The sequence below is a fragment of the Sinocyclocheilus rhinocerous genome, unplaced genomic scaffold, assembly GCF_001515625.1.
Source record: "Sinocyclocheilus rhinocerous isolate Xijiao unplaced genomic scaffold, SAMN03320098_v1.1 scaffold632, whole genome shotgun sequence".
NCBI lineage: Eukaryota > Metazoa > Chordata > Actinopteri > Cypriniformes > Cyprinidae > Sinocyclocheilus > Sinocyclocheilus rhinocerous.
Window position 1 is genome coordinate 65623 of NW_015639247.1, and position 17798 is coordinate 83420.

General features: G+C 41.5%; 2 protein-coding genes across 2 annotated transcripts; one reads left to right on the plus strand and one right to left on the minus strand.

Moving 5' to 3' along the window:
* The first annotated feature begins 2918 nt into the window (after positions 1-2918).
* Positions 2919-9107, plus strand: LOC107751051 (serine protease 23). The gene is made up of 3 exons (XM_016566619.1): positions 2919-3104; positions 4385-5046; positions 6972-9107. The coding sequence occupies exons 2-3, from the start codon at positions 4393-4395 to the stop codon at positions 7416-7418; spliced, it is 1101 nt and encodes a 366-aa protein (XP_016422105.1). The 5' UTR covers positions 2919-3104; positions 4385-4392; the 3' UTR covers positions 7419-9107.
* On the minus strand, positions 8462-17580 carry tmem39a (transmembrane protein 39A). Its single transcript, XM_016566687.1, has 8 exons — positions 17548-17580; positions 16688-16927; positions 15523-15606; positions 14138-14292; positions 12189-12516; positions 11726-11913; positions 10416-10536; positions 8462-9632 (listed from the first exon to the last, which is right to left on the minus strand). The coding sequence occupies exons 1-8, from the start codon at positions 17578-17580 to the stop codon at positions 9396-9398; spliced, it is 1386 nt and encodes a 461-aa protein (XP_016422173.1). The 3' UTR covers positions 8462-9395.
* Between the last annotated feature and the right edge of the window lie 218 nt (positions 17581-17798).

A 17798-nucleotide genomic window follows, 5' to 3' on the forward strand; every position in this document is an offset into this window, starting at 1 on the left:
ACACGCTCTCTCTCTCACACAAACACACACACACACACACACACACACGCTCTCTCTCACACAAACACACACACTCTCAGTGCTAGAGGTTAGTAGTTAAAACCTCTAATTCATCATAACATGCTAATAAACCGTGCATCCACTTACAGCTGAAAAACAAACAAAAAAACATTAGCAACTATAAGCCTTGCATGAGGAACACAAAAATGAATTTTTTTTCTGGATATTATATCTTGAACTTGAAATAAAGACATAAATCAGAATTCTGGATGTGACACTGTTGGACAAACCAGAAAAACCTCAGGAGTGATGTAATAAACTTGCTTTACTGCTTTCATCAAGAACTTCAAAAGCTCTGTGAGTCTCCACTAGTTTAACAATCGCTGTACAGCAGGGCATCAAATCACAAACACACACTAAAGTCACAAATCTGAGGTGCCAGACTGCTTTAGAAAATCCCTAACCCTCAACAAGCCTCTCAAGTCATCAGATACTTACTCATCGACCTTGAAATGCCCCATGAGGAGTTTAACTCGACCAAACCTGTTTGTTGAAAAAAAATTTAAAAAAAGAAATCGAGGCATTTGTTACTAACAAAGCAAACAAGTTCTCAATCTGTAAGCATGATGCTTTTGGGAAACGCAGCCCTGGACTGTTACGACTGTTAATTACAAATATCAAGTGCAGATGAAAAATCGAATATTGGATAAGAAATGTGAAAGAGTAGATGAGCATGTTTTGCTGAAGATGATGATGATGATGATGATGGCAGTGTTTGACTCTGTTCGTGCAGGAGACGCTGTAGAGCCGCTGTTGGCAGAAACACAAATCCCTGTGGAATTTGCTTGGAGAACATCTGAATGAGTGACACTCTTTGCTTTGACTTAGATAGGCCTTGTTGTTCAGCGCTCAGTCCAGCGTACAGTCACACGCTCCGTTTGGACCGACTCACGGTTCTGGAACTACATGGCCAGCTCTAAACTCGTCAGCTGATGCACAGATCCCTTACTAATGACCTCATGCTTTCTACGGTCAAAAGCCAGATGTTGTTTTTTTCTAACTAAATTAACAGCTCTTTTATTTGAGACACACAAGGAGAGGAATGTTGTTTATGCACGGTAGTTTATCATTGTGCCGCGGATCTGTGGGTAAAACCGCTTTATGTTGAGTTGGCAAGCATCAGGTGTTTTAATCATTTTCTCATCGACTCACATCTCGAACACAGATGTGTCAGCTCTTGGCTTCAGCTTCGTGCCAGAGAAGTGATTCAGCGTGACTCCAGCACAATCACAAGCTCACCAGCTTTCTATCAGAGAGAATCCGTGGAGCTGCCAGGTGTTGGCACATACTTCTGAACAGAGGAAGTGTTTTTGGAGAAAATCTGCCAAAATGCATTAAAAATTTGGCTTTGAATAAACAGCAGTACTGCTTTGCAAAAGCATATTGTAAAACTAATAGGCATAATTCACCCAAATTGAACATTTTCTCATCCTTTTCTCTCACTTATGTTATTTCAAACCTGCATGGCTTGCTTTCTATCTGTAGAACACAAAAGGAGAGTTTTTCTCTCAAATGTTTTTTTATGGTCACAGCAAGCATCTTCTGCAAGTGAAAATGTGGTAGTGTCACTAATTAAAGCTTTTAAACTCCAAACCGAGACGATTAGCATAAAAAGATGACAGATGTTGTTCTGCAGTGACCCGGGGCCAGTGTCTCTGCGATCAATACGAATTCCAGGAGCAGCAGAGAATGTTGTGGACGGGACTCAGCAGACATGAAGTCTTGAGTGAGACAGACGGCTCTTTCATCGCCCACCGCTGCGGTTAATGTCACCGTCCTCAGCAGCAGAGCATGTGATCGCACTGTGCTAGAGACACAGTCTGGAGTGTGCAAAGATCAACAGTAGTAGTCTACATTATTGCACGTTTAGCTCAGCGAGTGCTGTCCAGTTATCATCTTATTCTGCATGATTTTATTCTGTTACTTACTGTTCACTCATCGCACTAGACATGGAAGGTCAAGCCAGGTGCATTGCATTATGGGATATAGTCTCCCACACATTGTGCATGCAGACGGAACAGAGAAACAAACCAAAAATAAAAACAAGAACAATTTTGGTAACATTTTATTTTGATGGGCATTCTTGACAATAAGTAACTTTGTACCTGCATGTCAAGTAACTCTCATTAGAGTATCAGTAGTCTGTCTGCTTAATATCTGCTAACTCTTTATTGTGCTGGTCTCCCAACAGACATTCTATTGACTGTGTACAGTATGTAGCTTTGCAATACGTCATTGTCAATTTATTCTAACCCTAACCCTACTCACACTCTAATGAGAGTTAGTTAGTAGACATGTTAAGAGCATGTTATTACAGTCAACAGAATGTGTTAAAGAGACCATCAAAATAAAGTGAAACCACACTTTTTCATGTGACTTTGTTGTAATAAAGTGACTATAAACATAAAGAATTAGGCAAATGTGCTCTGTTAATCCCTAAACTGTGTGAACATCCAGTGGAAATAAAGCAGAGGTTTATTAAACAGCCACAGAGAGGGCTATTCTTACTCATTCCAGGAGTATCTGATGCTCACTACATACATACTAACTAAAACAGGCATAAAACTGCAACACTGAGGCTTTTCACGCGGTCTGAAGAGGCTTTTATACAAATCTAAATGTAGCATACATATTTTTCTGTAAATATAAATAAGACGTTTTTTCAAAGGTTTATGTGGATTGACATTTAACGCACGTCATCTACTTATAAGCATATACTTAAGCATCGTCAAAGTAAGAAATGAAACATTATTATTGTAAACGCTTTATAGGCGAGTTATTCTAATAGACCAGAACACAAACACTGCGATCAGACGACGCGTTTATCTCAGGTCACGTGATGAGATGAATCGCCGCGCGACGCGCCCACGCACGCACGGAGACCCGATCAGAGCAACGCTGGCGATGAGATGAAGCGAGCTCACACCAGAAGAGAAAGCTGTGTTGTTCTGGAGCCGCTGCTCGTCTGGATGCATGTCCTGAAACACTGATCTGCTGGAGTTTTACTGGAGGTTAATATCGGACACACCTGCGCGCGCGAACAGGTGAGACTCGCTTCAGCTTTCTCTGGACTGAAGACTCAATACTTGCTTTTGAGCTGCTGTAGAGCTCAACATCTGCAAACTCACAATGAACAGCGATTCATATGATCTGAGATCCTAAACTCTTCTGATTCTGCATTACAGAATAAAATCACATCTGTTTTGTAACCATGGTAAGTTCGCTTCTGTAACACAGCTGCAGTGTTTGTGAAGTCAGTAAACTGTTTTCACTGCTGTCATGGAAGCGGGTATTTTCTCACAGTCATCCTTCAGAAATATTTCCATGCATTGTGTCCCTGGTGAATTAGGAAAAATCCCGAATCCCTGACCTCTGTAACTCACTGCAGTGGAAGCAGATTAATAATGTTTAAAAAAGTCTTTACGTTAATCGTCTGTTAGCCGGATCATATAAGAGTTTTGGACTCTGACCTTTGGCACAGAATATTTTATTTTGCAGCTGCAGCTGTTGACTTCTGTAACAGAGATCTGAAACGGATTAATTGTGCAGAATATCATGTACACATAGAATACATCTACTAAATGTGCTGAGCTGACAATCTGATTTAGCTGAAGCCTGTAATTAAACTGCTGGTTCGTTTCGTCTGGCCAGAGGAGAACTGAGCCTGGTTTCTCCCAAGCTTTTTTCTCCATGATGGAGTTCTGGTTCCTCTGGCTTGCTTAGTTGGGGACACTTCATTTCCAGCGATATCATCGACTTGATTGCACAGACACTATTTAAACTGAACTGAGCTGGATGATCACACCACTGAACTCAATGATGAACTGCCTTTAACTGAACATTGAGTGTTTACTGTTGTCCTTCTGCATTATCAACACAGTTTTCCTATTTAATACTGTAAAGCTGCTTTGACACAATCTGTATTGTTAAAAGTGCTGTATAAATAAAGGTGACTTGACTGTATGAACAGTGCGACGCGACCTGTCCGGTGTGCGGATGAACTGAGTGTAATATCTGCGGTGATTTGTCTAATCTGACTATACAATACAATACAATATTTATTTGTAAAGTACATTTAAAAACAACCGAAGTTGACCAAAGTGCTGTACAGAATAAAATAATAAAAAAAAAAAAAACAAGACTATCAAATTTAAAACAACAACTGAACCAATGATCATGGGGTACTGAAAGCTAGAGAGAATAGTTATATCTTTAGAGCAGACTTAAAGGCAGAAATAGAGGGGGCTAATCTGAAGCGGTAGACTGGTCCTGACTCAGTTTTAAGCAGTCTGCCAAACGTTAAGACGTTTCTGCTTCTGTCCAGGTTTTCTGATGGCTCTGCTCGCCCTGCTGCTGCTGCTGGGCTCGGCGTCGGGCTCGGCCCCGGGGCCCCAGTGGCCCCTTCAGCGCGTGCCTGTGGTTTGGCCCCAGCAGACAGAGGAGCGGCCAGCGCCTCACTTCCTGCAGCCCGCTCAGCTGGAGCTCAGCTCTTCCTGCGGCCCCGAGTGCCACAAGCGGGCCCCTGCACCCAGCTACTGGGACCTGCGCCAGTTCCTGTCCTACGAAACGCTGCACTCCAGCGGCCAGCTGACCGAGACGGCGGTGGGCATCTACGGATTCGACGCCGAGGCCTTCTACAGGCCCCCCGCCGGCCGCTCCAGACGCAGACGCCAGATCTTCGGTCCAGACGGCCGCTTCAGTATCATCGGCCAGGACTTCCTCATGAACTACCCCTTCTCCACCGCCGTCAAGCTGTCCACCGGATGCTCGGGGACGCTGGTGGGGGACCGGCACGTCCTCACGGCGGCGCACTGCGTTCACGACGGAAAGAACTACGTCAAAGGAGCCCAGAGGCTGAGAGTGGGCTTCCTGAAGCCGCGGCAGAAAGAGACGTCCGGCGGAAACGGCACTGAACCGAGCAAGATGAAGTTCCAGTGGATCCGAGTCAAGCGCACACACGTGCCCAAGGGCTGGATCACTAACACTGTAATGATTATTTATGATTTATACTTTCTTTTATTGTATTATTTTTTTGTGCTTTTGTATTTTATTTGTTTTTATTAGAGCTGTCAGTCGATTAACATTTTAAATCTAATTAATTACATGATGTGTCGATTAATTAATCTAATTAATCGCAAATTACATTACTTAAAAACTGCCAGCAGGTGGCGGTAGATGTCTTTATGAGTCATTCATTCATTCGATTCGTGCAAACGGCTGATTCATTCAGGAATGAAGTAAACGGCTCATTTTATGAATGGGGCTTTGAATCATTGATTCACCCGATTCGTTCAAAACGCAGATTCATTCAGAAACTAAACACCGCTGTGTTGCTCGGAGACGCACAACAATTCTGCTGTGGCTTTATAGGTAATACTTTTGTTGGCAAAACTGAGCAAAAACAGACAATATTGTGTTTAAAATAGAACACAATATTAACTTCCTATTTACTGAACTGTTGTATAAAATCACATTTGCACTCGTTATATTCGAGACAATCAGCACTCGTGGGATATTGCTCGCGCTGCTGGTGTGATATCGCTTATCATGTGATATAAATATGAGACAAAAACTCATACAGGAGCATTTTTTTGACCCAATATCTTGAATTTTAGGGCATAACTGCAATTATGGAGTTGCCCTGTATCATATTTGTTAATAGTCAACTGTATGAACTGTAAGATGACGTACAGGTCTGGGGGCGGGGCCAGTGTGTTAACTGCGTTAAAATATTTTAATCACGTTATTTTTTCATAACTAATTTAACGCGTTAAACTGACAGCCCTAGTTTTTATTTGCTGATGTTTGTAGCGCTTTGGGTTTTAGAAAAGTGCATTATAGATGGTTCCAACGGAAACAACATAAACAAACGTTACTTAACTTCCGGTAGACTTCCGCAAAGAACCAATAACAACAGCAAAGTCCTTCTAGAGTAGATTATTTCTGATAACACGCAAAACATGTTTGCTGCGTAAATCAGATGGGCTTATTGAAAATGCAAATTCATTCTCTGCCAGCAGGAGGCGCTTTTGGAGCAGCAGATATAGAGGTTTCTCCAGTAAAGGCTGTACACAATGCAGCGCTGTGCTCACAAACACTGCTTTATCAGACATTAGAGGCAAGATGAAGTGAAAATAACATCAACATTTTTCTGGAGACAGTCGGTTTTCTTCAGAGATAAAGTGATATAAAAACACCCGCACCGCATTTGATTTCGAAACGTGCAGTGCTCATGTTTATTCAGCGAAGTCAAATCTATTTGAGGTGGTCAGTTTTGATATTGTGGCAGGCCAACACAAATAAATCAATGTATGGGAAACATTGCATCCCACAGCACAACAACCTGAGCCCAACTTCAGTCTACTCATCACCTTAACTTTAACTGCATTTGTAGTCGGCGCCCCTTGCCAGACCGATAAACAAACACAGACCGGAAGTTAACTGAGGGCCAGGCGCGTGCGCCCGATGAAACTGTCTATAAATAAAATGTGACCAAGGTCCACAAAACCAGTCATAAGGGTCCATTTTTTTTATTATTGAGATTTATGCATCATCTGACAATATTTGGCTGAGATACAACTATTTGAAAATCTGGAATCTGAGGGTGCAAAAAAATCTAAATATTGAGAAAATCATCTTTAAAGTTGTCCAAATGAAGTTCTTAGCAGTGCATATTACTAATCAAAAATTAAGTTTTGATATATTTATGGTAGGAGGTTTACAAAATATCTTCCTGGTACATGATCTTTACTTAATATCCTAATGATTTTTGGCATAAAAGAAAAATGGATAATTTGGACCCATACAATGTATTATTGTTGGCTATTGCTACAAATATACCTGTGCTGCTTATGACTGCTTTTGTGCTCCAGGGTCACAGATGTATTATAATGTTTATTATTATTATCAAGGGCTCGGCCAACGACATCGGCATGGATTACGACTACGCCCTGCTGGAGCTCAAGAAGGCCCACAAGCGGAGGCACATGAAGCTGGGCATCAGCCCCGCGGCCAAGCAGCTCCCCGGGAAGCGTGTGCAGTTCTCCGGGTTCGATAACGACCGGCCGGGTCAGCTGGTGTACCGCTTCTGCGAGGCCGGGGACGAAACCTACGACCTGCTGTACCAGCGCTGCGACGCTCAGCCGGGCGCCAGCGGCTCCGGGGTCTACACCCGCATGTGGAACCGCAGACGCCGGCGCTGGGAGCGCAAGGTCATCGGGATCTTCTCCGGACACCAGTGGGTGGACCTCAGCGGCACGCCTCAGGAGTTCAACGTGGCGGTGCGCATCACTCCGCTGAAGTTTGCCCAGATCTGCTACTGGATCAAGGGAAACTACGTGGACTGCAGAGAAGGCTGAGTAGCAGTGGAGCGCTTTGCTTTGTCTCCGTTAGCACATAAGATACTCTCTATTATTTCATGCAGAAAAGTTGCACAGTCCAGAATATGCATCAATAACTAATAAAATTCTTTGTTTTTTAACACTTGTTTAGCCTTGTGCAAAAGAGCAAAAGTATGGAGTCAAATCAGTGCCACATATACTTGCAAAAGAATTGAAGTATTGAAAAATAAAATAAAGTTTTGCAAAGCAAAGTTAAAGTGAGGAAACAATAAATGTGCTTTTCGCAAACAAAAATAAAGAATTGCAAAAGAAAATAAAGTTTTGCAAACGAAAATGAAAGTATTGAGAAAAACGTGCTTTTGCAAACAAAAATAAACAATTGCAAAATATAAATGAAACTAAATTTGCAACACACATTTTTCATGGCCATAGCTACTCATTTATTTGCAAAGCTGCTTTTATTTTGCTTTTCAGTCAAGTGTGAGTTCGCGATAACTTTCTTTTTCCCACCCCCATGCCAAAACAATGCCAGAAAGTGAAACGCGCAGAAACTGTATTCTTTGTATGCTTTGCAAAACTTTATTTTATTTTGCAATACTTCAATTATTTTGCAATTATATGTGGCATTGATTTGACTCCATACATAAGTATTTGGTAAGGTTCTCCACTGACAGCCATTCTATCGTAGCACATATCGTTATAATATAGTAGATGTTTTAGGAGTGCCTGATTTTTATTTTCCGTCTGCTGCCTTTGATTTCACGGCTCAGGACAGTCGCCGGTGAAGGACTGGAGACAGAAAGGCACGGACATCAGCTTGTTCTGTTCGTAGCACCGGTGCCGTTTCTGTTTTCTCTAATGTACTGAAGTGTGAGGTGCTTGCTTGTGTGGAAATTGAGAACTACTGTATGAGATACTGCTTTTACAGGCGTGTGCTTCCCTCTAGTGGTCAGAGACTGTTCTGCAGAGGTCCACACACAAACACACTGTATATCAAGACATGAGTGGATATCAGCTCCCGAACCGCACTTTGACGTTTATTCATTCAATGGCACTAATCATTTGGAGAATTTTAACGCCCTTTGTTATGCACAACACATTAAAAGCTTTTGCAAAAAATAAAAGCACCAGTCATGAATGAGAATTAACTGCAAGAACTGCTCAGATTAGACACATTCATGCGTGATCCACAAATGATTGTTTTTATAAAGTCACGACGCTTGTCGAGAACATGGCCAGCTTATATTTCACCCAAACATTGTAAGAAAATGGAGCTTATTTTTAAGGCACTTTGAAATTAAGCACCCCTAAAATTCTCATGACTGTAATAAGAAAAACAAACATACTATCATAATATAAAGAAAATCTTTCTTGGTTTTATTTTCCTCTTGGGGTGAAATACGACCCAGACATTTCCTGGCCTTTTTCATGATGACGATCATCCACCAACAGATCTGAGAAGAACAGGCTGTTTTTGTCTTTTATTCTGGATGTCATCAATACTCTGAAACAAGCGGTTCTGAAAAATACTGCAAGCCTGACAGTCCACAGGCTCCGCCCAGAGCGCACTAGCCACGCCCACGGCCCCCTGGGATTTGGCACAGAAAAGGAAAGAAGGATGCTGATGGCTCAAGCTTTAAAATAGATCCTGTCGGTGCTGTTTTCTACAAAGTTTGATTGAAACAAAGTGGACACGTGAGATACTATGAACAGATAATACTCGTAAAACACAGTAACAGTGGAAATGATCAAACAGCACTGAGTGAACCGGACCGTCCAGTCCTTTGTCGTGATTGGTCGGCTTTAGCTCTTCCAGTTGTTTTCTTTCAATCTTTGGCTGAATTTGGACGTCACGCGAGACGCGGGCTACAAAAGGATACGACGGCGCGTCGTAAACGTAACATCGTGTGTAACCGTATACAAAATAAAATATTTTCTTAAATAGATACAAACGTTGCATAAAAGTAGACGGTATAAACAGCAGAAGTCCGCGTCTCACTGAGGCTTGATGCTCATGCCGGCCGCGAGCGGGTGCGAGTACGCCTTCCCCAGCACGAGGCGGTCCCGCAGCAGCTTGAACAGCACGTGATAATTACAGAAGAGGATGAGGCCCAGAGAGAGCGTGTGGTTCCACCGCTCGGAGCGCAGCAGAGAGTACAGCTGATACAGCACCACGCTCGACTCGATCCCGATCAGCAGGTTCAGCATCCGCAGCGGCTTGTGGAACAGGAACTGCTCGGGAGAAGACAACACCATCAGCTCTGAAGATCAGCGGCAGATTATTATATTTATTTATTATAAATAACTATTCTTCTGTGCTCCACAAACACGAAAAGCACATGAATATGAGGGTGAGTAAATGGCAGAGACCCTGCTAAATGACAGCAGAGTTTTCATTCTGGACAGTGGTCGACCGATATTGTTTATTTGACAGCCGATGCGATGCCGATATCTTAGAGAGCAGGGTGGCCAATGGCCGATATATGCATGTATCATTTTTGTTTATTTTAATTCATTAAAAAATTTGAAATAATTTGAAAAGGAATTAAAAAATTCATGTCAAATAAACATACTTAAAACATACTCTGCTAGGTCTGGGAAATTAAATGTTTATTAGACAATAAAAGATTTGTTTAAATGATATAAATGCGTATTTGCTGAATGCTGACGGTAAACGAGAAGGTATTATAATGTTTGCCTTTCTTATACTAATAATATAAAAGCAAACATTATAATACTTTATAGTATACTTTTTAATTCCTTAGACATTGCAAACAACGAAGAGGGATATTGTGAGCACTGCCGGTCTCAGTGCCGTCAAAATAAAAGTCCCGCCTTGAACACATCGGCCAAAAAGAAAAACTTATCAGCCGATGCCGATATTTGAAAAATGCCAAATATCTGCTGATATATCGGCCTTTTTACAATATATCGGTCGACCACTAATTCGGAAGTGAATTATTCGTCTACTATTGCATTTATGTCATCATAGTTAAAAATATGACAGATACTCACATAAAACCTGGCATGAGAGACGTCAGAGGGCAAGGCCACATTATACGGCCCGAGGGCTTTATAGAGACAGCGGCTGTGACGCACCAGGACTCCCTGCGGCCAGATGGTGCTGTCAGACCAGCTGAACACAAGAGAAGAACAGCTCCAGAAACACACAACACTGCTCATAATCCGCTTAAAAACAAACTTGACTTTGAAAGCACGTCTAAATGACCACATAGTAGAGAGCTGAATCACTAGAGATGTAACGATATCATCAATATAGCAAAACTGTCTCCATATTATCATGATCACATGACGATGAAATGATAGGCCTTCTGAGCAAAAAGTGTAGTTTTTAAAAAAAAAATTGTTTTGGGCCATTATGCTTTGGCACATTATCTGTCAAATAAACTAAAACTGAAAGCACAATATGGCTTAATCTCTTCATCAAGTCTGTTTCAAAGCGAAGCGCAGACTTCGTTCAGACGATCAGCTCGTGATCCGGTGTTTTCTGCGTCTCAGAACGACTCGTTCACACTGAATGAATGCAGTCAATTCCTTTATTTCATCTGATGTGAGTTTAGCGCACGTTTGGAAACTCAACAGACACCAGTTATGCTTTATTTTCGCGGCAGATGATTACAGCGTTTCACTAGATTTGTTGTGAGACGTGTTTGTGTTTTTGTAAGCCGGTTTTCACTGAAGCTGGAGTTTAACTTCAAAATAAAAGCTCTGCTGCTGTTTCAGTCAAAATCTTAAAGTGCAGTATGAATTGCTGACAGCTAGCGGTTTAAATGCAGTCCAAATTCAAAATATTTCTTTCAAGTGTAGAAATTAGGAAAGAAGTATTGGAATTTCCATACTGTAGTGTAAAGCAAAAATATACTTATGAAATATTCATTTTCATTTATTTTACAGTGCAATTGTTTTACAATATATGGCTACTGCTGTCATTGTTGTTATTATTATTATAGTCTAATTGATTTGGCTTCCTAAAACACCAGTGTGAATGTAATTTAGACTGAGACAGTAGATCATAAATAAATAGAGGGTTGAGTCCCCTTTAAAGTTCAGGTACAAGTCAATGCACTGACTTTTTTCTGAATTAAGTTTTCTTAGTTAAGAACATGGGTTGGAGCTCTTGATTTTGAACTCTCAAAGTGCATTAGATAGAATAATTTAACTTTAAAATGTACAAAATTGTCATTTTTTCGCATTTCTTCATTTGTCTTTTTTCTTTTTAAATCTGGTAATAATATGGTACTGTGAGATGTTGATATCGTTACATCCCTACTCGATCAGAGCAGCGTTCCCGAGCGTTCACTCACATGTGCTGCGGCGTGTTGCTGTAGGATCCGAGCTCCAGACGCTGCCAGCGGCCCAGATGCGCAGCGGAGCGATGCAGCAGGTCGCAGTAACTGGGAGGCAGCAGCTGGCTCATCAGCATCACAAACGCATTGATCCACACCATGATCAGATGCTCGCAGGACCAGCGCATGTCGTAGTACTGCGTGCTCTGGAAACACGGAAAACATGAAGAGTGTGAAAACACAGGCGTGTGTCGCTATCTCTGCATCGATTTATCGTCGCAGCCTTAAGCCTCAGTGGACGGTTCTCGTCAGGAGTGAATGATAACGTATTAGCAGATGCTGGTGAATGTGCAGGGAGCAAATCTGCAGCTCTAGAAATTATTTTAATGTGCATGAAAACTCAGTGATGCTGTTTACAGGGCACAGTAATAAACCATTCGGGGCTTGACTGAACTCTGGACTGAACTCTGAGGACGTTCACCTTGACGAAGCACAGCGGCAGGAAGGCCACATAATAAGCGCTGAAGAGCGAGTTGAAGAGCACTTCTTTGATGCGGCGGTTGAAGTCGGTCTTGAGCTCCTCGACCTCGCTGCGGATGAGCTCGGGCGACGGTGGGCAGGTGTGTGTGGGGATGTGTTTAGGGCTGGAGAACTGATCGCGCAGGTTTTCTCGCAGCAGCTTCAGGAAGTCTTTGGGCCGCGGCAGAGGCCCGTCGGATCCGTCCTGCTCTGAGAAACCGCATTCGGACGGAGCGGATTGAGCTCGACCCTCCTGATGGAAGCAGCAGAGCGGCACGTAAACGCCGAACCTAAACCAGACAGAGACTGGAGATTAAACCCCAACACACATTACAGAGACACAGCAGTGACAGGACCGTCTCTGACTCACGATGCAGAGCTGCCAACCTTGGAAAGATTTTATGAGTACCATCGGGTACTCATAAAATTGCTATTTAAAAAAAACTCCAGTATACTTTAACTAAAACTCCAATAACCTCTGTAGAAAAACATGGATTATCATGTGTCTACTTCAAATTTCTTTTTAGAGAAGTATTATTTTTATGGATTGGCCATTATTTACTGCTATAAACACATGTAATGTGCGTTTCATTCATACTGGAAGCCAGAGGGTGCCTTTGCACTGAAAATCCACACATGTGTCACAGAAGTAATAGAATTACTGGCGCTCCAGGAAATCCCTAATATGAACAAAGGCATCCTGTGATCGCTGTAGCTGAATAAAAGATAGAAACGCTTTGAATCATGAAACATTAAGACAATAAACACTCACCTGCGACAATGTATAGTTTACCCGTGTTCTTAAAACTACCTCTTGTATTTTCATAATAATTAAGTATATTTATTACATTGCTAATCGACATAGAAATATATATTCTCTACTGTAATAAAGACTATGTCATTCTGTGATAAGAATCCAGATCAGATCACACAAGGCAGTTATTTCTAACATTCGATTGATGTTGTGGTATAAAAAGATGTTATAGTGTTCTCTGTTTTTGGACAGCAGGTTTAGAAACGCTTCTCATTACAGGGGAAGATGTTTGCCGTGTGTTGCTTTCTCAAATGCTTGTTTTAAGCGCTGAGGTGTTTCCTCATCTCAGCACGCAGACTCACAGACACACAAACAGCCGGTTCGGAGAGAAATAAAACACACAGAAATTATTTAAATGCAAAACCGAAAAAACGCTCCAATTGGTCGAACTCTTCATCTTTTGCTGTTGCTTGAGTACTGCACGTGGACAGAGGCATCACCAGGTTTTTGCGTAGTTTAGAGGGACAAATCGTACCAGCGTACTTTGAGGTCAAAATGTGTAACCGCTAAGCAAAATGCATATAGGTTGGGAGGTCAGATGATGATTTTCCCATCCATTTGTGACTAGTAAATAAGTAAATAAATTATAATTATTAATGATAGTGGTTGCACTCACAAAGATCAGTTTGCCACTGACAAAATCTTTCAGACCACTGGCTGACAGGCTTTAGAAGGAGTTTAGAAAGTCTGACCAGTTGAGACAATCATGCATGTAAAGTTTCATAAAGAAAACACATTGCTCACGTTCTGATAGACAGCTTAAGCCTAACTTCATTAGGATGCTGAATGCCAAAACTGTGAAGACTGGACTGAACACGATTGGAATCAAACTTGGTAACTTTATAAGAAATATAGTAAAAATAACTGAGCAAATCTGTTCAAAATGGCAGAAATGGACCCGCAGAATCACAGAAATATATAGAGCCCAGCAGCACGACTGCAGGCCAGAGCTATTATAATGATTTTTGTCACTTTAATGGAAACTCAACAGTAAACCGAACACAAAGAGCCGCTTCAGCCTGATGGCATCCAGAGCATGATAATAACCGGGACTTTTATTGACTGGAATTCCCCTGTAAGACTGTGTGGAGACTCACGGATATCCCAAGAAGAGCAGGTTGAGCACGGAGTGATTCTTGAAGAGGTTGACGAGGGTCCAGCACAGAACCCATCCACACAGCGTCAGCAAGATCAACCGCGCCGCGATCAGAGCCACGTACCGCACCAGAGACGACGGACTCACCAGAGAGGCCTGAAACACACACACACACACACACACACACAGGGCCTTTATTAGGAGGAAACAGAGAAACGCTCGTCCTGAGGTACTTTCAGCTCACAGCGAGTGATGATCGTCATGTAAATGTCACTGGTATGATGTGACAAACAGACCACAGAAACCCTCATTCAAACTTCCTCCTGCACACACACACACACAACCCCACACACACACACACGCACACCACAACCAACGTTCCCTCTGAGCTACAAACAGTGTGAAAGCTGTTAGACGGTGTAATAACCAGTGTTGGGGAAAGTTACTTTTAAAAGTAATGCATTACAATATTGCGTTACCCCCTAAAAAATTAGCTAATTACGTTACTTAGTTACTTTTTATGGAAAGTAATACGTTACATTACTTTTGAGTTACTTTTCCAATCTGGCCAGGGCTTGCTTGTTTTTAATATAAAAAAGTTATTTTACAAATATAAAAACCCTTTCACAACAAAAGTGGAATGAATCCGCCTCAGGCTGAAGGAAATGTAAATTCACGTCTGTACAGTAGAGGGTGCAACTCAAACTAATCACATGAAGAATATGACAAATGTGTCATTTTTGCTTAGTATGATTGAATTTGATCATCGAAGGTCAGTAGCAAAGACATTGGATAAAATTGGATTAAATACATAAATTATATTTGTCTTATTTAACATTTAATTATTGCAGGTTTGTATAATATTCTGAGCTTGCATTTGACTGTTTTTATTGATTGTGAGGAACACTGAATGTGTTTGTGTGCAGTGAGATGAGTAAACACATGTTGATATTTAGTCTAGAACTACAGTAAGATCATGTTCACACACAACGCTCTGCACTTACTCCTGATTTCTGTCACCATGGCAACACCAGAGCTGTCACTCAACACATGGAAACAAAGTAACTGCTGTTACTTATTTGAAAAAGTAACTCAGATATTTCCTTCTAAATGAAAAAGTAATGCATTACTTTACTAGTTACTTGAAAAAAGTAATCTGATTACGTAACTCACGTTACCTGTAATGCGTTCCCCAACACTGGTAAGAACACTCATGGAACGCTGCTCTACCAATCAGATTCAAGCTAATACTATCTGCTGTATGATCAAACACACAAATATATACAGAGCCATACTATGGGTGTTTGCCAACAGAAAGGGAACACTGGTTAACATCCAATCATTTGAACAGCTTTACTTGATCGTTAAGAACAGAATCAGACGCACCTCTGAGATGATGGTCCACACCAGTCTCCTAGCCAGCATCACGGTGATGAAGACCGCCAGGTGATAGTCCATCAGATGGAAGCTCTTCACACACAAAAAGGACATTTCACTTTATGATTACATACTGCTTCATATAGAAAACGGTTTTGATTTTGTCACATTTGAAATGGCAGCACATCTTCAAATTCTCTCTTCATTTACTCACGCTCATGTCGTTTAAACCCACATGACTTTCTTTCTTCAGTGGAGCGCTAAAGGAGATGTTTAGCATGATGTTCGCGCTGCACTGAATCGTACAGTGAAAGCAGGCCGTGATCAGCCTGTCAAGATCCAGTGAAGCATCATAACGTTTATTCATTTGTGTCGGTTTAGTCATTATTCACTGAAACTCTATCTAGTCTAACACAGTAAAATGATGCCAAATGCCACTAAATCTCATCTGTGACCCTGCAGCACAAAAGCAGTGTTAAGTCGCTGGGGTATATTTGTAGCAATAGCCAACAATACATTGTATGGGTCAAAATCGATTTTTCTTTTATGCCAAAAATCATTAGGATATTAAGTAAAGATCATGTTCCATGAAGATATTTTGTAAATGTCCTACCGTAAATATATCAAAACCTAATTTTTTATTAGTAATATGCATTGCTAAGAACTTCATTTGAACAACTTTAAAGATGATTTTCTCAATATTTAGATTTTTTTGCACCCTCAGATTCCAGATTTTCAAATAGTTGTATCTCAGCCAAATATTGTTGTATCCTAACAAACCATACATCAATGGAAATATTATTTATTCAGCTTTCAGGTGATGTATAAATCTCAATTTCACAAAAATTTACCCTTATGACTGGTTTTGTGCTCCAGGGTCACATACGTCACGTGACCAACTGTGGCCAAAATCAACCAAACAAAAGCACAAATGTAATACAGGCTTCATTTCAGTCCGTTCCTCACACAAAGCATCATATGACATCAGAAAACACATTCATGACTGTTACCATGCTTTCATGGTGCTTCTCTGACAGCGGCTCCTGATCGCTCTCTGCTTTACAGTAAAGAGCAGCGAGAACATCCTACGTCTCCTTTTGTGTTCCACTGAAGGAGGTGCATCAATAATAATATATCAATAGTAATATTGTTGTATTGTGTGACTGGACTGTACCAGTGAGGTAGAGGCTGAGGGGTGGCTGTATGGAGACCACCACACCGTCCTGTAAATGTTGATGTACTGAACGAAGAGCGCCACCAGCAGGTAGAGGAAGAGCAGCGACTCGAACAGCAGGTTACTGTCTAGAGGAAGATCGGGAATACGGGAATGACGGACAGGTTCGGGAGTGATGAGGGCCGTGAGGGGCGGAGTCAGACCCACCACCCCGTTGTTCCTGCGAGAGAGAGACACACACTAGGGTTGGGCGATGTCAACAAAATTGGTGTAAACATTATAACAAAATGTGGAGTGGAGTTAGGGGGTGTGCCCGAAGCATGAATCCTTATAAGGCGCAAGCAACAAAATACTATAGAATCACTGATCTATAATAGAGATTCATTATATATAGATCAGTGTATAGAAGTCACTATAATCAGTGATGCTGTTACACTGGATGCGGCGCAGCGCGACACGACAAATCCCCGACAGTAAACTGCTGCTGTGTTCTATTTATGACGTGCTGACACCAATTTCAAATGACTTTCAACAGTCGCTTTGTCGCGTCCAGTGTAGACAGACTGTACTGTTCTTCTCGCATGTACGAATGCAATTTAACAGTCAGCCAAACTCCATCCATAAAGTACAGATGAGTCAGGATTCATCTTAGTCTTCGTCATTTTAATAAGATGCCATTGAGATGTACATTATGAATTAGGAGTAAAAAGATGATGCTTTTACAGACAAAAAACAAAGGTAAACATACCTGGCAATAAAGCTCATTCTGATTCTGATTCTGAAACAGCAGATGAAACTGTTGCACTAAAAGAGGAACTTAGTGAGTAATGAAGCTGAACTGTGAAGAAAACAGCTTTTACTAACACACCGCTGCTGCTGCTGAGGGGAATCATCTCATGATGCTCAGAAATGCGATTAGATTAGATTAGACTAGCAGCTAACCTACCACTACAACCAGACTAACACATCAACTATAGACTACTAACCTACCAGCACTAACTATCAGCTGAACCCCAGACTAACACATCAACTAACAAACTCAAACAGGAAATAAACAGACTAATTGGTTTGTCGCTGGTAACTGAACTAACCCTAACTAAACCAGCTCAAC

What these genes read in the sequence shown, in the direction of transcription:
- LOC107751051 (XM_016566619.1), top strand. Translation starts at nt 4,393, where the DNA reads ATGGCTCTGCTCGCCCTGCTGCTGCTGCTGGGCTCGGCGTCGGGCTCG. An exon ending in AGGGCTGGATCACTAACACT is followed by an intron (nt 5,047 to 6,971) that starts GTAATGATTATT and finishes ATTATTATCAAG; the next exon opens with GGCTCGGCCAACGACATCGG.
- tmem39a (XM_016566687.1), bottom strand. Translation starts at nt 17,580, where the DNA reads ATGATTCCCCTCAGCAGCAGCAGCGGTGTGTTA. An exon ending in GCAGCAGCAGCGGTGTGTTA is followed by an intron (nt 16,928 to 17,547) that starts GTAAAAGCTGTT and finishes GCCCAACCCTAG; the next exon opens with TGTGTGTCTCTCTCTCGCAG. An exon ending in AGCAACACGCCGCAGCACAT is followed by an intron (nt 10,537 to 11,725) that starts GTGAGTGAACGC and finishes TCTTGTGTTCAG; the next exon opens with CTGGTCTGACAGCACCATCT.